The sequence below is a fragment of the Podarcis vaucheri genome (genome assembly GCF_965113315.1).
Source record: "Podarcis vaucheri genome assembly, chromosome: 1".
Classification (NCBI taxonomy): Eukaryota; Metazoa; Chordata; class Lepidosauria; order Squamata; family Lacertidae; genus Podarcis; species Podarcis vaucheri.
The window spans coordinates 60,041,888-60,068,435 of record NC_138759.1 but is presented as its reverse complement, the minus strand read 5'-3'; the positions used below and the strand labels follow the sequence as shown (position 1 = coordinate 60,068,435).

The following is a 26,548-nucleotide window of genomic DNA, read 5'->3' as shown; positions in this document are numbered from 1 at the left end:
TGATGTGGTAGAAACACTGCTGTCTTTCAAGTGTAAGAGATAAGTAAATATGTCCTTAATTAGAGTATTCAAGGAAATAACGTGAAGTGACTTGGCTAAATGCAAGAAATGCTACTATTCTACTGTGTAGCCATTCTAGTACAGTTTCCAGTTCTAGAGGCTCCTGCTATAGGAAATGAAAGACAGAGCCTTACAAACCTGCTTGTTTCATGTGTTGAGCCAGGCTACATAATTATTATAATTTATACCCTGCCCTTCTGGCTGGGTTTCCCCAGCCACTCTGGGCAGCTCCCAACAGAACACCAATAACAATAATAAAAAAGCAACAACATCAAACATTAAAAATTTCCTGATACAGGGCTGCCTTCAGATGTCTTCTAAAAGTCAAATAGTTGTTCATTTCCTTGACATCTGAAGGGAAGGCGTTTCATAGGGTGGTCGTCACTACCGAGAAGGCCCTCTGCCTGGTTCCCTGTAGCTTCACTTCTCGCAGTGAGGGAACCACCAGCAGGCTCTCGGAGCTGGACCTCAGTGTCCAGGTCGGACGATGGGGGAGATGATCATCAAGAATTATATCAAAATGGTCAAGTTTTGAGAAAGAAGATGCAGTATAGTACCCAGCACCCATTATGGAAAAATTCGGAGTAGGAACAATCTCTGTGAGATTTACAGTCTGTATCCACAATCAACAAATAGATCATTTTGACCAATCTATACTGCATATTTGCAGGGTAGGGGGGCTTGCATGTCCAGTGCTCATCATTCAAAACTTGGGAAACATCAATCCATGATGAGTTGTTGTTTTGTTCCAATGTTGTTTTGTTCCAATGCTAGGCCTCCCATTGTGCAGTGGGGAGCATTTTCAGTGTTGGGGAGTCAAATCTGGGGGAGGGAAGAGGTAATCCTACCCTTCCCAGATTTTCCGCTCCCACCTCCAATTGTAATTAGGCTTGAAAGAAAACTTCTACTGTAGCCACCAGAAGGCTAATTGTGGTGCGGGGGCATTTTCAGAAGCTGCCTAGCTGTCTCCCTCCCTCCCAATATTGACCCACCACACACCACACTTAACCCTTCTTCTGGTACAACAGGATATTTCTTTCAAGCCTAGTTTCACAGGTGAGTGGGAGGGGACCCTACAAGTGCCAGGCAAAGAGTCTGCAGGCTCAAGTGCGCATCACAATGGCAATCTATGGCCAAGATTCCTACATAAAAGGCTCTGAAGAACCATCATGAAGCTGACTTCTTTTTTCACCTGTGCAGAAAATTAGGCAAAGACTTTCACTACATTCATGCAATCAACAGGGATATTCAATTCCTCAAAATGTTGCAGCTATGACAATAGGAAATGTGTCCCTTTCACCATAGCTCTTTGCAGCTTTTGAATCCCTGCTTCCCCCGGAAACATAAATTAAATTGGCTGGTGCTAAACATAAGGAGGTTTGTTAGGAAATCCCTCTCCTCACAGAGCAGGGTTCCCAGAATTACTGCTGGGCTACCATACACCACTTGCATGAGCATAACCAAAAGAAGATTGAGAATCATCTTAGGCCCTGTTGACACTCTTTGGAAACTGGTCAAGTTTCTGAGCCTGAATGATAAGCTCTTCTTTATCCCAGCCCAAAATCACAGGATAGTTTAGCAACACGTTTTCTCAATATCTCTCGTCACTGTGTATTTGTAATACATTCTGAACAACACCAAGTTATCTAAAGATGGCAGCTTTTAGTCATCCCAACATTTTCCCCATAATATGAAAAGTGACAAAGATACTAAGGGGAAATGGCAGGAAACAGCAGACACATCCCCATGTAATCTTGGAAGTTTCATATCTTGATGGGTTTTTCTATAAGCACCAGTAAGCTGACAGGACAAACACTGTGCACATCAACTGCCTAATCCATGAATGTCACCTAGTCTGAACACACTCAAAATGTTGAATGGCACCAGCAATACTTGCAGGTTTACTTGAAGACTGCAATAATTTGCAGTTCTAATAAATGTGAACTCTCTGATGTGTGCATACCAGGCACTTACCGGAGCCAAGAGGTATCCAAAATATACAACCCAGCTTCTTTGATAGATTTGCTTATGTAGTGACTATCCACAATTGTCAAAGTTTTCTGTGCCCGAAAATTCGATTCATCAATCAGATGAATAGCAGTTGTGATACTGCATCAATCAGTCACTCCAACAATGCCTGATCTCAGTGTCCTCTCTGAGGGGAAGCAGTGACCTTCCACAGTGTTAATCCAAAGTAATCGTAAATATCCTCCTTCCAGGCTGTGGATGTGAACAAATAAGATAAACACCTACACCAGCAAGAACCTATTGGGGTTCCCCGCCTAACTGAGGTGAAACACAAGAGGTTTGCACATGTTGACTGTTCTCCAAAATTCTTTAATTCACACTTATAAAATACAACAGGTAAAATTACTTTAGAACAAATGGGAAAGCATAGAAGCACCCACTCCTACCTCAGCAACACCCCAGTTTCTTCTGGCAGTTAGACATAACATTTTGAAAAGCCATTCTCTAGGTCTGCTTGTGGGGGTGTCCAATACATTACCGCTGTCCATCTAGTCTTTACATCCCACCCCATTTCCATTTTCTCCCTCCCATGTACCCTTTTTACAGTGGCTGGGATTGTGTGGTGAGGCTTCCATCTTCCGCTGCTTGCATCTTCCGATGCCTGTGCAACTCCATCCAGCCTAAGTACATTTAGACCTGGTCTCAAGGCATAGACTCGTAGGGTTGCTGTATATCCTCTTATTTCGAGGACATGTCCTCTTATTCATGGGTAGAGTTGTCATAACGATCCATAGTTAAAAGTAGAAGTCAGAAAATGTGTCCTCTTTTTTATCTTCAAAATATGGCAACCCTAGAGGACTCTGCAGGGTCACAGTGCTGCTGCTGCTGCTGCAGCACATCAAACGGGAGACAGAACAATTTGTTATAGTGAGCAGCCCATCCATGGGAGGGAGATACTCTCTCTGGAAGAGAAGGGAGACCTGCGGCTGCTTCTGAACCCACCTTTGCTCCTAGACTTGCAGTTCATTTCTGGTGCCAGAGGAGCCCTCATCAGTTATATCTGATACACTATGGCACCATTCACGGAAAGCCAAGACCTTACTACCATCATTCCTGACTTCTGACCTTGTAATGATTACTGCAATGCACTATATAGGCTTTGCCCTTGAAGACTGCACCTGCTGTAGCTTCTAAAACAAAGTGCTGCAGCCGGTCTCCCAAGGGTACAATTACAGTACAGATAGGGTGAGCCTACAGAATCAGCAGCTTGCCACAATCAGCGCTGGGGAACTTTCTTATTTATTAGGTCTGCTCACTTTTAAGGGAAAAAAGGGACGCGGGTGGCGCTGTGGGTTAAACCACAGAGCCTAGGACTTCCTGATCAGAAGGTCGGCGGTTCGAATCCCCGTGATGGGGTGAGCTCCCCGTTGCTTGGTCCCTGCTCCTGCCAACCTAGCAGTTCGAAAGCACATCAAAGTTCAAGTAGATAAATAGGTACCGCTGTGGCGGGAAGGTAAATGGCGTTTCTGTGTGCTGCTCTGGTTCGTCAGAGTCATGCTGGCCACATGACCCGGAAGCTGTACGCTGGCTTCCTTGGTCAATAAAACGAGATGAGCGCCGCAACCCCAGAGTCACCTGATGGTCAGGGGTCCCTTTACCTTTACCTTTACTTTTAAGGAAAGGGCTGGTGCTGTGATGTTTCTATTGTTACAATCTGTTTATAATCTTTTATATGTATATATTTTAATTCTACTGATGTTTAATTGTCTTTTAATGATACTTTTAAATATGTCTTTAGCTGTTTCTATTTTAGTAGAAAGCTTGAGTCCTGTTAGGGGAAAAGGTGAGATAATAATAATAATAATAATAATAATAATAATAATAATAATAATGGTGTAAGCAATATATTTCACTTGTTCATGCTCAGCTCCACCAGAAGTTAGATTGCTTCTGTACTTCATTCAAGTTGCTGACTGAGATATAAAGTCCTGCATAGGGAAAACCTTGTGTATCTGTAGCATCTTTATTTTCCTTCATTGTGTATATGCCTTTCTACTAGTATCATCATATACAACCCTCCCTGTTCTTGATATCATAAATACATGAGGCTAAGGGGCAAACTAGACCTGATATTACAATGAATTTGTGTGTGTGAGTGTGTGTGTGTGAGTGTGTGTGTGTGAGTGTGTGTGTGTGTTTGTGTGTATTGCAGATACTAGCCACTGAGGGAAGTGGGGCTGATAATTATCAATATTTCAGTAGGCAGGGAAAGTTCCCTGTTGTGGTCCTGACAAAAAGAAAAGAAAAAAAAATTCTATTGAGAGGAAATTCACAATTAGTACCAATGGGTTAAATTCCCTCTCCCTGCCACTATGATACTAATAATTATCAGACTAAGTCACCACCATGCTCCATGGATACTATTTGCATTTAAAACAAACACGCAAAAGGCAAATAGGCATTTAACCGTAATTTCTAATTTAGTTCTTCGTCTGTGTGAAGAGTAAGGAATTTTCTCTCTGGAAGATCAGCCACATGATTACTCTTTTATACAGCCTCCACCAGCTTGGTGCCCTCAGCTATGAGCTGCACTCTAAAACATCTGGAGGACACCAAGTTGGTGAAGGCAACTTTATAATTTCAAACAACTGCTAACACAAAACACTTATTTTTACCAATGCCTTTTACATTTCCTGCAATTGTGGGTTGCATGCTATTGCTCTGCCCTACTGGTTTTAGTTATTTTGTCTTTTGTATATTTGGTGCAGCTATTTAATGATTTTAATTTTTAAAAAAATATTTGTTGTTGCATTGAAGTTTAAAAATAATAATTTCATACATTTTAATTTTATTAATTAATTAAATTTTAATGCATCTCCAAGGGATGGTTGGAAAACTATTTCTGAAATGGGCCTCCATTTCTCTTGGTGAAGCACCAAGCATGCTGTCCAGGAATAGATGAGTAGAGACAATACCGCCAGCGTCTTTTACAATTCAAAGGAAGCTTGCTTCTTAAAAAGGAGGGCAGCCAAGTTGGCAGCAACAGAAATCTGGAAGTTGTTGATTATTTAGGATGGACATTAACACAGAAGCTCTGTGCCTTTTCAGTGGTATGTAGATAGGGTAAAAACTTAACGTTCTCCCCCCCCCTTCTTTCTTTTTCATACCGCCTTTCCTCTATTTTTACATTTCCAATTTTAAAGTCATGGCAAGATATCTAGAAATCCACACATGGACACGCAAATCCCCACCCCCAAAGGGAAGACCCTAAAACCATGCTATAGGTTTCCTTTGGCTCCAGCCATTTTCTAAGGAGCCATGTAATTTTGCTCTTTGTAATTTAAGATGTCTCTTAATTATAATTAGATTACTACCACCCCACCACCCCAAAAGAGCCTCTGTTTTATGGAAGAAAATAATTGTTTCAATATGTAGCGCATGTGTGGACTTTTCGCCAAACAGTAAGAATTCCTCAGATTATTTAATGATTTCTTTTCTTTTGCTTTTCATTCTTTTTATCTCTACAAAGATGAAGAGATTAAAGACGACAAGTATGGGGAAGATGGAGGTGTCAAGGTGAGGGCCAGAGTCAAAAAGAGCAAATCATAGGATTATAGCGAGGTGTGGGGAGAGAAATGGATGAAAATAAAATGTTTCATATTCATGAACTGCCAAACCAAGCAACCCAAACTTACATTATGTCAGGACCTGAGATATGCCAGAAATATGCTGGTGCAGTAATTGCCATATTAGATGCATGTTTAACCCAGGACAGGAAAAACATAACAAGAGAATTAAAAAATGGAATAAAAATGGCTATGGAAACACTGGTCAGAGGCTGTTTCAGTGTTGCTACCACATACTGGCCACAGATTGGGTGTGAGGGGTGTCAATGAACTCACAACGACAGGTTCCCAGCACACATCCTTGCACCACAAAAGATGACACACTGCAGCATCCTCACTCCATTAGCACCAGTGGCTCAACTGGAAACGACCCCGCTATAGCCAGTCCTACAGGCAGAGATCTGAATCCTTTCATAGCCCTCACAAGTACTGGTTTATGAACACAGCATGCAAAGGGGAGTAAGGAGAAGTCACATAACACAGCACCCATATAGCTCCAAGGACACATTCAGAGAACACACTTAGCTCTACTGGGACAAAGATTCAAGATATATCCAGGGAGGAGAAACTCCTCTGACATGCAGGTCCGTGGAGAGGGGCCAGGATTTAGGACAAGGGCAGACACACACTGACTGCAGCACACCAGCAGCCTCCAGTGGCTTATCACATGGGATTGGAAGCAGGAAAAGGAGTGCAGCTTCCCATCAGGACAAGCGATGGAAATGCCCCCTTTTACCTTCTGTAAGCCTGGCCAAAACAATTAATATCAGGGGCAAAAGAGAGGGGGCTCCAGAGATTTGGAGCCCCACAGCAAGCTCCACAGAGCAGTATCCTAGCCACAAACATACCCCAGCACCAGAAAGGAATAAGACACATCATGGGGCACTTATTTCCCTTGCCCTCCGCCACATCAGGGTACCTGAGTCAGCAGAGAAAAGAGGGTGCTACTATAGAATCCATAAAATTGCCTACCTCACATCATGTGAAGGAAAGTGACCACGATCTATCAATCTTGGCAACCAAGAAAAGCCTTATGTGGCACAGGTAAAGCCTTTATTGATCAGCCTCTGGGGTAAGATATATCCTGAAGGGGAGGTTTCCTTCAGCAAATCAGAGGTGTTTTGATGGCATAACTATCATGGTGACTGTGCACATAGTGTTCTGCTAGCATATTGGGACATTCTGCTTAATGCCTCAAAAGTGGCTCCCCAGTATATGACTGTGCCCTAAAACTTTAACTTTTGCTTTTTTCCTGCTGAACGGTAAAACCAATGCTTTTCTTAAATTCTAGTTATTCTGAAATTGTCATTGCTAATACATAGTAACCTATATATAGAATGAGATAGAAATGTTACCTAAGAAACAGTAACGTAAATTTAAACACTTCACTAAACAGAAGAGAAACAACATCGTTTTGGTCAGACATTCCTGAAGGAGCTGTCCCTGCATAATGGCTGTGATTTGAATTTAACTAGGACATAATTCACATGTTACGTCACTAAAGTCATGAATACAGACAGAAATATACCGGTACATTTACATCCAAACACTTGTAAAATAGCCAGATTAAGTTGTTACTTAATCGAACAATAAGCAATAAGGTAAATCCATTTTCAATGAAGAGAAAAATTCATACCTCAAGAGTCATAGTGAACAACACAGAATTATAATCTTTTATAAGTATACAAGTGATAACTTGAAGAGTTTAATAATATGACTTTTCATTTTGAGAATTTGAGCCACCACTTTTTAAAAACAAAAAGCTTTAAACTGTAAATGCAGCCCAAAGCTGACATTTCATAGAATCATAGATTGGCAGAGTTGGAAAGAACTCCAATGATAATCTAGTCTAGCACCTGCAATGCAGGAATCTCAACTACAGCATCCATGGCAGATCACCATCCACTGGCTTGGTTTCCAGACCCTTGATCATCTTGGTGGCTCTCCTCTGCACACACTCTACCTTGGCATGCAGATCTTGGCATGCAGATCAATACAGATCTTTAGGATACAGTGGACGCTCACGCTCACGGATACACATGATCTGTGTGGGATGCATGTTCGCAACAGCAGCAGCACATCTGCGCATGCGCGGGTTGTGATTTGGCGCTTCTGTGCATGCACGACCACCAAACCTCTGAAGTAACTAGTTCCAGTACTTCCAGGTTTCAGTGGTCCGTAACCCGAAAAAACGCAACCTGAAGTGTCTGTAACCCGAGGTATGACTGTACATGGTTTTACTTACACATAAATACAATCTGAGCATATCATGGAGTGGTTTACAGCAGTAGCACTCCAAGAGCAGAGTTAGAAACTGAGATAGAAAAGCTAGGAGCCAAATTGCTCCTGGAACCTGGCTTCTAGGCGCAAAAACAGAATGGCTAGTCGCTATTTTTCCCTTAACGCAGCAGCTCTTTCTATTTTTTCAAAATGCATGAACTGATTCATAATTCACATCAGTGGCACATTGTTAACATCACATTTCTAACAGCAATTCTTAACTGGACACCACAAACATAAATGGGGCTCAGTCCCGGCAAAAGCAGTCAAAACCACAAGTCATTTGAACAATTAATATTTACAAATACTGATGTGTATATGTGTCTGTGTGTATTGTGCTAGATGTGAACTTACATGCTGGGGTGGGGGCAGGAGAGGCAAAGGGACACATGGAAGGCAGCAGCCAGCGATCTAGAATCAATTTCATTTTAGGCTGGGCAGGGAAGGCAAGACATATCTGACAGGGGTGTTGTAAGGCTTAAAAGAATATATACCTGCAGCATCTGAACACTTGAGCACAATGAGGGCACATATTATTGTTACTATATTTAATTTTTAATTGCTTTAATTGCTGTTTTAACTCTTAACTGTTGCACTATTTGAATGTCTTTGCTTTACTGTATTTTTTATGTGTGTGCTTATTTTAATGTTTCAATGAAATGGTTCTATTGTGCATATTTATTACATGCATACATATATATATAATTTTGTAATTGCTTTTATACTTGTAAGCTGCGTAGAGGCCAACTTTGACGATTAAGTAGCATATAAATTCATTGAGACTACTGTGGATTATTATTACTACGATGCTGAACTTGAAAGCAATTTCAGAGAGAAAATGAAACACATGTGTAACTACTAGAAAGTTCAGCAGGGACAGGCCTTGGAGCCCTCCCTCACAGCCGAGGTGAGGCTCGGAGTGCCAAGAGGGGAGCCCACCTCCCCTCAGCCCTCCTCTTACTCATGGTGCACCAAACAGAGACATGCTTGACGGGGCTTGAAGTGCCGAGAGGGGGGTTGGGGCCCTTCTCCCCCAGCCCAGCCCTCACCAGGACAGGCTTGGAGCACCAAGCAGGGATGGGCCTTGGAGACCACCTCCCCAAGGGCTTGGAGGAGAGTGCTGGCGTACCATGTGGGAACAGGGCCTAGGCTCAATACATGCACCCACAGATCTAAAATGGGTCACAATTGGACCATAGCAAGTTGCAGAATGCGCCTAGTCCTTAGGAAGTTTTGAACGCTGCCCAAGAAGATCTTGCTTCTCCTTTGGGGTTCCAGGCGAGCCCCAAAGTCACAGCTTTCCAGCACAGAGCAAGACATGTTTCTGTAGGTTTCTGCTCTCTCACACAGCTACTCTGGCTAATAATAATAATAATTTATTATTTATACCCCCATCTGGCTGAGTTTCACATGGCCTACAGTCAGGTGAGGGGTGTGTGTGTGTGTAACACCAACCCACCTTTCCTGGAGAGCACCATCACTTAGTCCATTGCTTGAGATGCTGATGAGCACTTAACTGGCCAGTTAAAGCTATTACTTTGACAAAGGGGCTAGTTGGGCAGACTTCATTTTATACATTCCACCCTAAAGGTACAGAATTGAAGGGCTGGAAGGGGTCTCTGGGTTTCTTCCAGACTCTCTCCCTCCCAAATTCACAACAATATTTATTATTAATCTGCAACATAAAAAGCAACTCATAAATTGGTTCCTTGCAAGTGCACATCTGGAAAAACTGAGGAGAGGACAGAAGGGATAATACTTCACAGAGTATTTCAATAAAACAACAAATATGTGAAAATAAGTATTTGCACTGCACCTTAGTTACTAATATGTTTAGCAAAACTGACTACAAGGTTTATAGCGATCTACCATCATCTGTGTAGAGCGGTCTAAAAAGTTTTAGAAACATGGAATTTGGAGAATTCAGCACAAATTATCTTTCTGCCCTTAATTATTCAGTGGCTGTAGTGCCTGCTGCAAAGGATTAACATACAAAATATATACAGAGCAACAAGCTTTGCAGCAAGTAAATGCCAGAGTATTTGCTGACATGAGTGTGGAAAAGAATGTGTTGGGGGTTGGAGAGAGTGATTGAGAACTTAAATAAACCTGCCAAAACTCAGAGCTTTAAGTACTAATGCAGAATATGTTTAGAAGTACTTTGCTCAATCGTTTTCCTTGCAAAGAATAAGTAAATAAATCTCAGATACCAGATAGGTCTCAATACAGTTAAAGCATAACACAACCACACATCACCCACTGAAATATCGTAAAACAGCTAAAAATCTAGGTTCCTCAGCTCAAGAGGTTTCAGAATATGGCATTAGGATCGCAGGGCACATGGGTTGCTTCCACATTAGAACGCTTTAGCAGCTGAGACATCATCCCTCCCCCCCCAAATTAGATGTGAACAGAATTAAAATGGAGATTCTACACAATGACTTAATACCAGTATATTATGCATAATTAGCATATAATGCCTTTCCCTATAGTATTTACTCTCACATTAAGTCCAGTTCAGCAATGCTGCTTAAGTTTCCTCTTTTAAGTTTATCGTATCTGATTGCTTCATGATGAGTACAGGTGGTAGATTACTAATAAATGACATATGAATTACCGTATTTTTCGCTCTATAACACGCACCCGACCATATCACGCACGTAGTTTTTAGAGGAGGAAAATCCGTAGGCATGCCACCCGTAGGCATTTCCTCCATAACACGCACATACATTTCCCCTTACTTTCTAGGAGGAAGAAAGTGAGTGTTATGGTGCAAAAAATACGGTACTTCTTGAATAGCATCAATTTCATTCATGCGTTTGGGAGGGGGTAAGAGAGAAGGATCTTACCATTTTTTTGTTTCTTTTTGGTTGCAAAATTCCACTCTCAAAAAACAAGGCGAGGAAACTACCTGTTCCAATAAATAGCTTCAAATCTCCAAAGGCATAGGAACCCAGAGAGCCTTAAAAGTATCTTGCCTGCCAACACTTGCCCAGCTGGTGCTGGAATTGTGCTTTATTATAAACGTTGAAAAAATGCCCAAAATCAGGACTAGGGGAAAGGGAAGGAGACCATGCACACACAAAAACAATGCAATGCAAGAGGCTGATAATCACATTGTCTGGGTTTTCCCCAAAAAGTGAGTGAACAAAGGATTACCATTCCAGTAAAATGGCTGTTGTGAAAGCAACTTCACTGCACTTGCAACTAAATCCGAGTTTACTTGTACATGCTGTATTCCATGTGAACACCCATGCACACCCTGGGACCAATGACTGGGCTACTACTTGTAAGTGGGGCAATGCCTGAAAAATGAATTTTAAAGACCACCCATCGTTTCACACTTGACGCATTTGCTGCATGAAACACTTGTTTAACACACAGTTGTCACATTACGCAGGAAGTAACCCTGAGGAAGAATAAGACTATGAGGAAGAATGCAACTGCTCTCCTGGGGTGCAAGGCACTGCCAAAGGCTAATAACTGCTTGGTTTCATCTTTCCTCTGATCCCCACATGTCAGTGGGTCTATAAATGAGAAAATCTGCAAAAGATGCTGAAAATGAATGGAGTAGGTTTTTTGTTGACTTGCTCATTTCTATTCTCTAATGATAAGATACATGCATAAGGAAGAACATTTTAATGTAAAGGAATGAAGCATATTTCTATACCGCAAATTATAAACAAAGCAGCAGAAAAATAATCCTCTTTGAAAATAATAAAAGAAAACAAAATAAACCTGGCATAAAATAGCACTATATGAAATTATCAAATAGTTTACTTTTTCTTTAACAAAAATGGCAGCCCAGCCATATGCCAGAAGCAAATAGTTGAGCTTCAAGCATGTAATACTGTGAACGTCTGAGTCATTGAAGATTTTCTATCTCTTGGCAGCAAGAGATAAGGCCAACTACATCCAGTATTATCATAATGAGGTTTCACAGCAATGAAAAGTGCATACAAACCTTTCTAATTCTTCTTACTGCAAAACAGCTATTTCTGGGATAAAAGTTTTTTTTAAAAAAAAACAACCAGAAAAACCCTTAACACATTACAGTTTCCAGAAAAACTTCTCATGTTAGGATGGAAAATTCAGTACAATTTGTTTATAGAAGTATTCCTCAGTAACAAATGTGAGCCTGGTTGACAATGGTCAAGTTTCTCAATTATCAGTGGGATTTTGAAGCATCAAGACAGAAAAAAGAGGTGATTTGTCATACTGTTATGGTATGTGATGGACTTTGCTTTCAAAACATATTGAAGGTGTTCTTTATTTTACTACAAAAGTTGGCCTGATTCAGCAAAATATTCAGTACATTCTTATTTTAAAGATAACTGAAATGTCTTGCAGAATTCTTGGTCAGGGTAAGATAAAAACCTATGCTTAAAAACACCCACCTTAAAATAGTTTAAAAATAAAATAAAAAAGTTAAAGTGCCTTAAAGAATAATCTGAGGCGTTCCAAACGAACATTCGCACTTCCGGGTTTAAGGCATTTGGGAGCCAAAACATCCGAGTTCCAGGCCGTTCAATATCCAAGGTACGACTGTACCAGAGGTGTACTTTGTGGGGGTCAGCCCCCCCATCACGTAATTAAATTTAAATACTTAGCTGGCCAATTGCGTTGCAGATAACTTGGTTCTGCCCCCCGCCACTTAATGCCTGCATGACAAGTACCTAATCAAAGACTCTTAACTAAGTTTAGTAGTTGTGAAAGAAGAGGTGAGGTCCTCTTCTGGATCAGAAAGTAACAGGAAGCAGAGAGTAGGAATAAATAGACAGTTTTCCTGATGAAGATATGTAGAAAGAAGTCCAAAGGACTGGTATTGGGACCTGTGAATGGAGGGCCAAAAAAGATTCTTAACTCATATGCTCATGGGGTCTGAGGTTCCACAGGAAAATAGGACTTTTTCTTTAAAGAGAACCAAGAAGGTTGGTCTCTTGTCAATACTGTAAAGAGGTTCACAGTGCAAAAAGAAAGTGGCCTATATTATCCAAGGTTTTGGATTATGCTCCTGGATTATAAAAATGTTCTATTTAATTGCAAACCAATATGTACACATCTAGTACACATGCTTGCTCATGAAGTAAATGCACTTTAAAATGAGAAACTTAAATCAATAACATAAATTGACCTTTATTCCTGTTGATTTACATCATTCCACCACACTTTGTGCCTGTATAACTTTCCCACACCTAAAGTATTTCAATAGTATTTCAATTGCTTGTGATAAAAGACCCCTGTTAGACCTATTCAAAGTATCTTGTGCTTTCCAGGGTACTATTAATTCCAAATATTTCATTGTACCATTTACCAGTATCCTAGTCCTAAATATTTCTGTCTATGTATCTTCTACCAACAGCGGAGAACATCACTGCAGTGCTGGCATACACTTACAGTTTGGAATACTGGCCTTCATCCAAAAAACAAAATCATGCAACTACTTCCACAGACAAATGTCAGCTTTGGGCTTGTGCTTCTTGAACAGCAGTTTGCCCATACCACATAGCAAACTGAGTTTGAAATTTTGGAGAAATTCAAAAGTAGTTTGAACATCGTTATTCAGAGAAGAAAAAAACGTGAAAATTCAACAAACCATGTCAAACCATGTGCCAAAAGTAGCTCTTTATATAATGAAAGTTAAACCACATGCCAATATGCCCTATCATAAATATTTATCTGCTGGTGCAGGAAAAGTTAGGATCAGTGGTTTATGAAGTGTGATTCTCAGGTTTAACTCCCAAGAAAGTCCTCTAAATAGGAAGCTGTCCATCAATTCACTACCCAGTAAAACTTATAAGGCAATGAAGCAAGGATGCATTATAACCATAAAGAATTTACCAATACATTTTGTATTGTATCACATTATTGCTAACATGTTCCTGCTAAAAACTTGACCTTACTGTGACTTGTAAATGCAAAAGATTAACATGAAAACTTGAGAGAAGAAAGCTCAGTCTACTCTTCAAGTCTGAATGCATAAGGGAAAATGACCAAGTACTGTATCCTAATCCAGTTGTACCAGAAATTGCATAGATTAGTAAATGGCATTGGGGGGGGGGGAATTCTACCATTTTATATCATATACAACAAAATAACTTACTCATCAGTCTGAATATCGACAAATGCAAACTAAAGAATTATATGGGTAAATGACATTCAATAGAGTATCACCATTTCTTAAAACAGGGGGGGGGGGAATGAATACCAGACTATTATTCACATTGTATGAATAATTCTGAATATAGCCAGATATATACTCAAAATCCAATAAAGTAACAACCACGTTATTGTACTGATGTTCAATAATTTCTTTGAAACTGATGGAAAGAGTATCCAAACCATTGCTAATTTCACATAAGAATTTTCATTAGGAATAATAACACTGTCAATTCCAAAAGTTAAAATGTGAACTAGAAGCTAACAAGCAAACAAACAAACAAACAAACAAACTGGTCTACTTAAATCTGACACACAAAAGCTGCTTCCCCTTTCATGAAATGCAATCACACATTTTCTCACTAATATATTACTCTCTATCTAATCACTTGATGCATTTTTCACTGTTAAATGGTGTACAGCAAATACAGGATATTATCCATTAAAAGGGATACATAAAAGCTTTATTTGGTGTTGGGGCAATGAAATAAAAGAGGCCCTGTCACCATAGAGATGAGATTACTAATCTCTATGGAAAGGAGGAGGATATCATCACACCACCACCTGCTGTTACACACATGATGGATCAGGCTAGTAATTAAAACACAACCCTTTCAATGTTATACTGCAGCACTAGACATCCATTCAATTATCTTCAAAATTAAATTTAGTCAAAACTACCAAAAGTAGAATTAACAGCATCCTCTCTCATGGAGGTTTCTCACACGTATTAATGTGCTGCCTAGAACTATACACATCTATATTCACACAATTTGTGTCAACACAGCAAAAGGAGGTTTGAATAATGAAGCCATGAAAGACTCTGCAACTAGGATTTGCATCAAACTGCTGAATAAGCCTCTTCGCCAGTAGTTAGAAGGACAAGTTTAAAGCAGCCAGTGAACCTTGTGCAAACTGATTAAACTACAGAATTTTCCTGAACAGGAAAGGTTAGATCACATTCAAAATTCTCCTACCTCGATCAAAAAGTCTCCTGTTCTCAAGCCAGCTTGCCATGCTACCCCACCTTCATCCACTGATTCCAGATACTGCAAAGCAGGAAAGGCTGGAGTAGGGGTGAATTCTTCAATTGGTGTATCAGCTTTGGGAATAATATTTTTTAAAAATATATATTTTAATAAAGAAAGATAAATGTTTGAAATATATACTTAATGTGATTAAATGATTACTTATGCAGTGCCAGAAATTCATTAAGTACAACAATCCCTTCTCTACAGATCTCCCTGCTCTATAGTTCTCTCCCTCTCTTTTTTCTTATGTATTCATGATCACTTGAATTTAGTCAGCAAATAAATGAAGCTCAGTTCTGGTAAATAGCCAAAAAAGCAAGTGATTTGGTGGAACAGGACTCTCATTTGAAACCAGTATCATTGATTTTCAAATATGGGCATAGCATGGAGAATTCAGGCATTTAAAATTTCAAGTCTGTTACCAGCTAATTACCTATAGCTACAATGAAAACAGTATGAAGTAATTGAATTTAATGGTGTAACATTGTATTTGCTTATGCATCATGTGCATATTTATGTGCTGAATGATCTGACATGCATACACTTTCATAGACAATATGCTCCAATAAGGTCTCAAACATCATTTATAACAAATGATACATGAAGCTGGATATTAGCATATGCTTTAAAGGGGGCCCTTGAATATTCCACCTGGAGAGCTGGGGCCCATGCAACATTAACATATATAGTAAGAGAATAACCTCTGTTTGCTGCAGAGATAGCTCAGCGCCAGCTAATCTACACTGTGATGAAGTCACAGAGTCTCTAGAAGACCCCGCTAAAACGTGCATTTAGCCAGGAGGGTTAATCAGGAACTGTTACATAGCTAGGGAAGCCCAATAGGTGTCTGCCATGCTAGCGAGGAATGATAAAAACGGTATTCCCAGAGGAAGGGTGTGGAGGATCCACCATAAGCACATATGGGCTAGCCTTGATGCCAGGCTGTGTGAGGGAGAGCCCATCCAGCAATTGAGGGGTGTCTCAGTGGCAGGCACTGGGATGTACCACCACTTTAAAAAATGAAATGCAAAAGCCATAGAAAGAAAAGCCTTAAAAAATATATCTTAGGCATAAATCTACTGGAGTACATTTGGCATAAGAAAAAGCTTAGCACATTTCAACACATGAAGCCAGGCATCCCTCGAAACAGAACACACTAAAAAGGCCACTCAACATACATGCAGCTTCTGAAGACATAAAAATGATCTGATTTTCATACTAAAACTGCAGTAGTTCCACCTTGAGCAAGCCACAGATCTATTTCAAGCTTGTTGGCAACATGCAAATTTACTCCGCAAATAATTTTAACATAGGAACACTTTAAATTAAGCAATTTTGACACCCCCACAGCCAGGTTGCTTACAGTGTGAATAAACTGAACAGTAACATATACAAAATATGCAGGCAACCTTCCCCTCAGAATTATTCTCCATATCTATTCTATACATATATCTATGCTGTAAAAATATACATGCATTCACATACCCCTCAAAACTGCTCAATCAGAAATTCATGTCAGTTTTACTGCACAGAGAACACTGTTGTCTAGCAACCAAATGCATAAGGAATAATGCCTGTTTATTTTCAGAAATGCATGCCATTTTTCACATAGGCACTCACCCAATCACACAGACACAGAAAATCCACATACCTTTGGCCCCTCTGAGCACAAACCCAAATCCTTCATTGTCTTTTTTCTGCAGGACCACAGCCTTTTCTTCTATAATGCAGTCACTGTAGAGAGAATTCCGAGGATAGCGACCATTATTACATCCCTTCATCACCACAGTAGTAGCTGCTCCTCCAGTGTGTAGGTTCATCATCATCACAGCCAGTTAATCAAATAATATTGCAGTAATCAAACATGAGGAAAATATAACGGCAAACAGAAGAAGGAAAGAGACAAAGACAAGGCTTAATGGCAAGGGGGAACATGACAGTGCAACTTAACGGAGGAGAAAATGCAGCAAAAGCAGAGGACGAAACCATGCATGGTGGTAGCTGAACAAATGTGTGATCATGTCATCTGTGTGCTAGCTAGGAGTCGAAAAGAAAAGAAAGTGAACTGAACGACAGTAGCATTAATAAACTCCTCAATCGTGGATGTACCAGATGCATCTTCTAGTGAAGCCAAAATGAAACCAACCAGAAGAAAAATGAGGCAGCATTTTAAAACCTAAAGTTAGCTTGGTTTGCTGTTATAAGTAGCTAAAAGGCACGGATATATTCAGAAGCTATGCCTTGCATCAAAAGCCCTTTTTCAATCCTATTGAATGTTGCATGCTGCAAGGATCCCACATGATCATCTGACAGCCTACAATGCTAACAACGTGCAGCTGCCTTGGCGTCATCAAGCACAAATTTTCACAGCATCAAGAATCTGCATAATTTAAATAGTAACAAGGCATGTATGTTCATGATCACCTTTTTCTATAAAAATTACAGAGCCTTCCTGAAAGCCAGCACAATGAACTGATAATGAGAGGATCCTCTGAAAGACAGACATTTCATTTTTTTTAAAAAAGGCAGCTTCTTAAAAATTATCTGGTAATTACTCTTCGATAAGTGTTTTTTTTAAAAAAAATTAAAAATCCAGTTAGTTTCTAAGCCAAATCACAACACTTCAAGAGATTTAAGCTGATCTGAGTTTTTTATAATAAAATAAATATTTTATATCATTAAATGGCAACACATTTTCAAGAAATTATTCATGTAGAGCTTTCAGGTACACCCTCATTTCTTTTGCATAGTAGGCAATATTTCCTTTAAAAAACAATAACGTGCTTCAAAAATATGATGGTGCAGTGGCAGAAAACCATTGCTCTTGAGGTAATAAAATATGGGGAAACTCTGGAATCTGACCTGACAAAATATAACTAGCTGATCCCCAAGACTACAATCCTGCACCCATTTACACACACTTGTTTAGTTAGGCTTCCGTCATACCCCTGAGGCTCTGATTAGCTTTTGCACAAATGTGTCTATATTCACAGCTGAAAGAAATAATGGAAAGTTCCCTCAACATTCCAAAATAGCCAGCACCCTTTGGCAAAAATCCACAGAGCAGCTGGCAGTTATGATGGAGCTCTTTCTGGGAGAGAGGCAGGGCAGGTTGCCAGAGGCAGTTGGTTTCCTGGCTAGGGGTAGGGCCAGGATTCCCTTTCTCTTGTTCCCAGCTGATGGCACAGAAGCACAAGTAGATAGGGTGCAGATGAACAGGTCTGGAGGAAAATCCTAACACATCTGGATTCTGAGCAAAAACTGCAGTTTCTGTCAAAAGGATTTACAGCGAGAGGCAGGAGGGGGAGGGGCGTTAAAGAAAAAAGGAAGAAAATTGTCTTCTCCCCACCCCACCTGGTCACCTTCAAGTTAGCAAATTTAAAAACCATGGCTTAAAGTGGCAGGACTGGGGCTTCCATTGCTGCTCATCATACTCTTCTTTCTACCCTGTCCCTCATTCCCAGGAAACTATTTATCCACCCTTTCCTATAGCCTCTATTTCATCTTGTGTGTGGAGGTGGGGGAAGGGACTGAGAAATCCCCTCTACAGCAAGTGACTATGGTTACTATGGCTACTATGGCTAATTATAATGTAGCATAAACTGCTAATGTTTGAAACCTTTTGGGGCCAAACTACATACAGTGGTACCTCGGGTTAAGAACTTAATTCGTTCTGGAGGTCTGTTCTTAACCTGAAGCACCACTTTAGCTAATGGGGCCTCCTGCTGCCGCTGCGCCACTGCTGCACAATTTCTGTTCTCATCCTGAAGCAAAGTTCTTAGCCTGAGGTAATATTTTTGGGTTAGCAGAGTCTGTAACCTGAAGCATATGTAACCTGAAGCGAATGTAACCCGAGGTACCACTGTAATTTGTTGTAGTGCTGCTCCAAAAGTTTTTGGATGAAAATGGTTATTTAGATCCCTTCTAGAAACCAGTTTCAGACTGGTTTTGGCTAACAATAAAACTTCCTTGGTTACCTTAGTGCAGGCATAGGCAAACTCAGCCCTCTAGATGTTTTGGGACTACAATTCCTATCATCCCTGACCACTGGTCCTGTTAGCTAGGATCATGGGAGTTGTAGTTCCAAAACATCTGGAGGGCTGAGTTTGTCTATGCCTGCCTGTGGTGATCACACAGGGTCCCCGGACGTTTGACGGTCTATTGATCCCTGTGCCACCACTGTGATTGTTTTCCTGCTGCCACCAACCCATTTCTCTCAGGTACACACAGAGTCCAGACAGTTGTTAACATTAAATCAAATAAGCAAGTTTATTTTATAAGCCTTAACAAGTTTATGGTTTCAGATAATTTTTCTTGTCAGTTTCTTAATCTTAGTTTCTATACCTTTCCTAATAACTAACTGATTATCCCAACTGTGTATCTGACTCCTATCAGTTTCTCTCACACTCTCACAACACAACTCGACCAACCCAGACTTATCCTCCCTCTTCCTTCTCCAACTCCCAACTCTAACTCCTCCCCTTGGGTTCCCACTGGCCAATCACTTCACACTCATTTAACCCCTTCCTTATGACCCACCTAGGAGGGCAAACATCACACTGCCTTAGTGGATGATCTGGGCTGGGAGATGAATTATGTTTATTATTTATTAAATTTGTATACAGTTCTTCATGCAAAGATCCCAGGGTGGTTCACAACAGAAAAATACAAAATGAGAATACAAAATACATAATAAAACAAAAGCAACAGCAATCAGGTGGTTAAAAACCCTAATCAGCAACTCATTTCCCAGGAAGTTGAATGAGGTGCATGTGATCCTGTTGATTCTCCTGGACCTCTGAGCTTGTTTACTGATCCATTGACCATGTTATCTATCTGGGTTTTCACAAAGGGATGGGAACTGTGGTCACAACGCTAAAGTGGCTTCGTTCATTCCAGAGATATAAAACCCAGAAGTGGTGCTATATAGAAGATTATTGCTCTTCCCCATGTCTGGTGGCCTGTAAAATTCTGCAGGGCTCCATCATGTCCCCTATGGTATCTACAACTACATGAAACTGCTCAGAGAGGACAGTTGGATTGCAGAATCATCAGTATAAGCTGATAATACCCAACTCTATATTTTTATTTTTATCTCATTCTAGGGAAGTAGTTCAAAGGTTAAATCACTGTTTGGTAGCTGTGAAGGACTGAATGGGGATGACGAAACCAAAACTTAATCCAGACAAATCAGAAGTACTGGTAGTGAGTTGACTCAGGTTTGGATTTGCAGCTTGTACTGGGTGGTGTTACACTCCTACTGAAGTGTACTTTTTGCTCAAGTGATTCTGCTAGATTGGGTAGAGGGGTGCCTTTTTCAGCTTTGGTTGGTTTATGATCCACAGCCCTTCCTAACAAAGCTGAACCATGGTCATCCATGCTCCAATTCAGTGCTGGGAAGCAAGTAGGTCATAATCTACTGGCAGATTTCTGGTTGACTTGCAAAAACACGGCAAAGGTTTCTGACACCCAGTTGTTTCAACAACAGGAACAACAACTAAATTACGCTTTACACTTAAGTGATCCTGCTGCTAAGAAGGAAGTTAAGCAAAAGTAGACTTTTGTGTGAAAAGACTGTGGGGTCAGTTCAGTTCTGGTACACTGGTACCTCAGAACTTGAATGTAATCCATTCCGGAAGACCATTCGACTTCTGAAATGTTTGAGTTCCGAGGTGTGGCTTCCAGCTGGCCGACAGCTAGGTTTTTGCACAGCGGAAGCCGTGTTGGACGTTCATGTTCTGAGGAACGTTAAAAAACAGGAGAACTTCTGAGTTTTAGGAGTTTGGGAGCCAAAACATTCGAGAAGAGAGCCATTCGAGTTCTGAGGTACCACTGTACTAAAAAAACTAATTCCTAGACTCAGAAGGTGTTCAGTGGCACTCACTTTATCCTTTAATTCAATTTGTATTTTGCACCTGACTGATTGGTTTGTATTTGCACTTGGTTCTGGCTGGTAGATCTTGGAGTTCTACAAAGTCTGCCTACCTCTGCTCTACAGATCTCCAAATGAGACTATTGCAACATGTTCTAGGTGAGGCTGCCCTAGAAAACTGTTGAAAACTACAACTAGTACAAACTGCTGCAGTCGGGTGGCTGACAGGTCAGCATGTTTTTGATGCATAATCTCTCTCTCTCTCTCTCTCCTGTTTTGTATGATCTGCATTTTTTTTTACTGGTTTATTTTCAAACTGAATTTTAAAGCAATCTTATACCACACAACCAAACAGAGCTACAGTTCCCAGCACTGTTAACAAACTACAGTTCCCAGGATTCTCCAGGACTGTAAAAGTGGTATAAAAGTGCTTTAAACGTATGGTGAGGATGTGAGCTACGGCCTGTGACCTGGGTACCTTAAGGATCACATTCTTCTGTATGTTTCTCCCTGAATGATTTGATCATTATCTGAAACTTTACACCAGATCCCTTGACCCCAGGAAGCATGGCTGGTGATAACCATGGTCAAGGCTTTTTTGGTTGTGGTGCCCACCCTGTGGAAAGCCTTGAAAAGTGAAGCAAGTCAGGTCCCATCGCTGAAATGTTTTTAGGCAGCTAGTAAAAAATGACAGTTGAAAAAGTTTTTACCTCATAGTTCTCTTTTTGCTGGTATAGTACTGTAGGCTGTTCTGGATTTTGTAATGGGGACTTGGCTTTGATGTGTCCATATCTGTGATTTTAATGGGAATTGTAGTATAGTTTAAAACAATTTTATTGCTTTGTGTTTTGTTTTGTTTTTTGTTTTTATATAACGCCGCCGGATCGCTAGTCAACATCGTTTATGGTCAGAACTATGACAGTATCTGATCGTCTTCGAATTGCTTTGTGTTTTTGACTGTAAACCACCTTGAAAATACATATAATAAGTAAATAAGAAGTGTAGGAATAAAAAAGGAGACTCCACCTAACAGTGTACACCTCTATTAAAATCCAGTTTTATGGAAACAGGTTTAAAATGTTTCTTCATTTTATCAGAAGTTTCCAGGGTGGTGTATGAAAGTGTGAAAACAATTCACACAATAAAATAAAGTGTAGAGGAAAAGCAAAACAACAAAACTAAGGAACAGGGAAAGCAGTACCAACTAACATTTCACCTAAAGTATCTGAGCCAAAAGGATGCTATAAACCACATACTGGGATAGCATACATAAAGTTCTCCAGGAAATGAAATATGAATATATATAACATTATTATATAAACCATTTAATTGTATCATAAACTTGTTGCAGGAGAAGCAATATTACTAATATCTTCCAAAATGCTGACAAATTGGAGTATGCTATTGGCTAACTAATGTAGAGATCTTTGGTATGGATTTGAAACATCCATCCCCGGAAGGTCACATTTAGATTAATATCTTATGCGATCCATGTAGGAAGCAGAAAACTGAAGGTTGCAGATAACTCCGCTTTAAGGTGATTTCTAGAGTAAACGTTGTAACATGAAGAACATTTTTTACCACTACAGGATTGTGGAGAGGTGTCTATTTATAGCTTTCCCCCCTGTTGCAATGAACTCAAAAATGAGTGGATGATTCTAGTAATTAACGACTTCAAGATTAATATAGACCCTGCATTTGATTGATTGCATTTCCCTGGGCACTGATCATCTAGTTGAGCAATCTGGTACTATAGAACGTAGCACTGAAATAATTCAGGAAGGAAATGTTAATTACTTGTTGAATACCAATAGTGCATTCAACCCTGAATTAAAAACAACCCCCACCCCCAGACACACAGTCCCTAGCTCTAAACTATTTAGAACCGTCAAAGCTACATTATCACTTACAACTTTGGAATAGTTTTAGGTTGCAATAAAAGGATGCTTTCAGACATTGGTGGCAGCCCGGGTCTGGATGACCAGAGTTGCTGCCAACAGAGCAGCACGCAATGAGATGTGGGGAGGAAACAAACCCCAATCCCGTACTGTGTCAGCCTGTTCCTTTTTAAAGGCTGCAGCTGACCTGAAAACAAGCTTGGTCAGCTAGAGCTCAAAGAAAAGAAAAGATGACATGACAGAGTGAACACTGTTTATATTGTCTCTTTTTTCTATCGTATGCTGAAAGTGGATCCATGTTGCCACAGATGCTTGGAAGGATATCTGAAACCATTCTGTATTAACTTAGCAAAGTATTTTAATATCACTGCAACACTAGCTAGTATTACAAACACATGCTATTACTCTCATAGATATGAACAGAGTATTTTTTTTGGGGGGGAGGTCATGGTTGTTTTTGGAAGTCTATTAAAAGAATGCAAATCATTGCTGAAATTGAAGGTGGGGGAAGTGAAGCTTTTATTTTCACGCAGCAAACACTACAGGTATGGTTTTACCAACACCTGAGGAATTTTGCATCTGTTAAAGTAGGATTTTCATTTTTCTTGTTAAAAATATGCTATTTTCAGTTTTAAGCAGGATTGATAATAAAGCACTAAACATTCTAATTGGAGAAGCATTCCGTTTTTTCAAAAACAACATTTGATAAAACAATTTATCAATGCAAGCTCTTAAATGTGAGACTTTCTTAAAGAAACAAAAACACCAGGGAATGTTGAGGGAAATGGCCTAGAAACTACTCCTGTTCCAGGTAACTAAGATGATATTGCATAAACTAGTGTAACACGGATGCACTATTCATTTGCACGCACACATTTTAATGAAGACTTGTATATGACATAAAATTCTTAAGTACAACAGAAAATAAGATTCCACTTCCATTGAATGAAAAGGAAGAAGGAAGCTATGCTACTTATATGAACACACCTTACTGTTTCTTTAAGGCAAGTGTCAGTAGGTGTGTATTCCAGAATCCAGCTTTGTAATTTTAGTTGCTAGCTGCCTACAGACAACAGCAATATTTAGGGTTGGCAGTCTTCAGGGAAGCAATCCCAAACAAGCACATAGTTAAGCTAAGAATGGGGTAGGCAGTCAACCTGTAACTTGTTCGGAATGAGTCAGAACAGAAGCATTACTGGACTAGGTGGACTCCTACTGAGCCTTGAGTTACCACATCCCTTCTAAATAGGCAGTTGCTTTATCAGCCTCCAGCAATGTGGTGATAGCATGACCCTGAAGGACTAGGTGCGCAGCCTGGGAGTCATTTTGGACTCACAGCTGTCCATGGAGGCCCAGGTCATTTCTGTGCCCAAAGTTGCTGTCTACCAACTTCACCTGGTACACCGGCTGAGACACTACCTGCCCACAGACTGTATCACCAGAGTGGTGCATGCTCTGGTTATCTCCCACTTGGACTACTGCAATGCATTCTATGTGGGGCTACTTTGAAGGCGACTCAGAAACTCCAACTGATATAAAATGTGGCAGCTAAAGTGGTGACTAGGTGTGGCCGCCGGGACCATATAACACTGATCAAATAGGATCTTCACTGGCTCCCAGTATGTTTCTGAGCACTTTAAAGGTGCTGACCCTTAAAGCCCGAAATAGCCTTGGCTCAGTATACCTGAAGGAGCATCTCCACCCCCATCACTCAGCCCGAACACTGAGGTCCTCCTCCAAGAGTCTTCTGGCAGTTCCCTCACTAAGTGAAGTGAAGTTACAGGGAACCAAGCAGAGGGCCTTCTCATCAGTGGTGCCTGCACTGTGGAACGCCCTCCCATCAGATATCAGGAGATAAAGAACTACAGTACATAAATTTTAGAAGACATCTGAAGACAGCCCTGTATCACTATGTTTTTATATGTAATGTAAGCTGCCCAGCATGGTTGGGGAAACCCAGCCAGATGGGAGGGGTGGTATGATTATTATTATTATTATTATTATTATTATTATTATTATTATTAATTCCTTCCTGGATCTCCAGATGTAATTTTCTTCTACTAAAAGCATAAGGGAGGTTATGTGGTCCACTCACTGCTGATTTTAGAAGAAAATACACTGACATGGTTTTTTAAAAAAACAACAAAAACACCAAAACACCAAATACATACATTGACGCTTATGCGGCCAAACCACATGATCCTATGATTACAAACGCCAACAGAATCAAGTTTGCTTATGAAGTTCACTTGGTTTTGGACAGCACAGCTGAAGATTAGCCAGTGAATTTTTTTGGCCTATCTTCCTGTAGTTAAAGGAGGGTGTCTTAAATCAGTAAAATATTTTTGACTGGGTTTCTACTTCAGGAAAATCTGAAACTGCTCCACAGACATGGGCTCAATAAGCTTCTGTCCAAAATAGGTTATTATAAACCAGCCTATAACCTGCTTGTCTTCACAGGGATAGTTTCTTGAGGTGCAATCACTGTCTCTTTAGGTCCAGATTGACTCATCTCCTATCCAAAGAAGCACTGGCCAGAACTGAATTCCAGTCCCTTGATTGACTATCCTAGATATGAACTAGAACATATTAGACTTCCTGAAAGCAGGCACAGGAGTGTAAAAGCATGACATCAAAGTGATAAGAGTTGTAATTGGAAAATTCTCTCATCAAATTTATATCCATTATTACCAGATTTACGCTGCCACTTTATTATGGACCATTGGAAATGGTCCTAGAGCCTGGCGTTCTAACCGAGTTCACAGAAATGAACTGGTGATCCTTTCTTTGAAGAAAATGATCATCACATATAATACAACTGATTATAATTGAGCAGATATTATCTCACAAAATATAAAGAAAAGCAACATTGTGAAAATTCAGATAAAATACCAAATCTAGGAAAAGGAGCATAAAGAGATACGGAGAACAGATTTTAAGCCATATTTAAATAGCACCAGTTCTCTCTTCAGTCATAGCATAATGTTGTATTGTAAGCATTCAGGTAGGATTCTATAACAATGTAGTCAGCAGATCCCAAAGCAGTTGTCCAATCACAAAAGACAGTAGTAGTAACTACACACACACACACACACACACACACACACACACACACCGTCAGTGTTCGAAACTCCCATTGTTCTAGGCACATTTTGCGATAGGGGATTTCATTAGCGTGAGCAGGTTCTGAGCCTAAGATTTCAGATTAAAACTGCAGAGTGGAAGGAAAGGAGGACCTTTTTCTTCCTCCTCACTTCCAGCTACTCTCTGAAGACTGGAGAAGAGACCCTTTTAAGAATATTAGGGGGTGGGCAGGGGAAGGACCATGTGAAAAATTAACAATAATATTTTAGCTGCAGTTCATTCGTTTTTAGCTTTGTATTCTTGTTATAAAAAGCACTCCTAGACATTCTGTTGTTGCACCTATAATGTAGGTTTAAGGTGCCTTTTAGCTCCTAGCTTTCGTATCTCAGTTTCTAAACACTGTATATACCAGTACTAGTGATAGTAGCTAAGCCTATATTTTGACCCCCACTTTTGAAAAGTAATGTCTGTGTGAAAGTACACAAGCTTATATATTCACATATAAAAAGTACAAAAATCCAGGTCCCCCTCTTTTCTTCCCATCCCCTAGCAACTGCCTATGCTAAAAAT

General features: G+C 40.1%; 1 protein-coding gene across 6 annotated transcripts in view; it reads right to left on the bottom strand.

The window, feature by feature from the left end:
• SHANK2 (SH3 and multiple ankyrin repeat domains 2) overlaps positions 1 to 26,548 on the bottom strand; it is a 354,487-nt gene that overhangs the window by 135,074 nt on the left and 192,865 nt on the right. For all 6 annotated transcript variants that reach the window (XM_082223286.1, XM_082223288.1, XM_082223283.1 and 3 more), the window contains 2 exons: positions 16,776 to 16,858; positions 15,071 to 15,195 (listed from right to left, as the gene is read on the bottom strand). In XM_082223286.1, the coding sequence (XP_082079412.1) occupies positions 15,071 to 15,195; positions 16,776 to 16,858 (208 nt within the window). The remainder of the gene's footprint in view (positions 1 to 15,070; positions 15,196 to 16,775; positions 16,859 to 26,548) is intronic.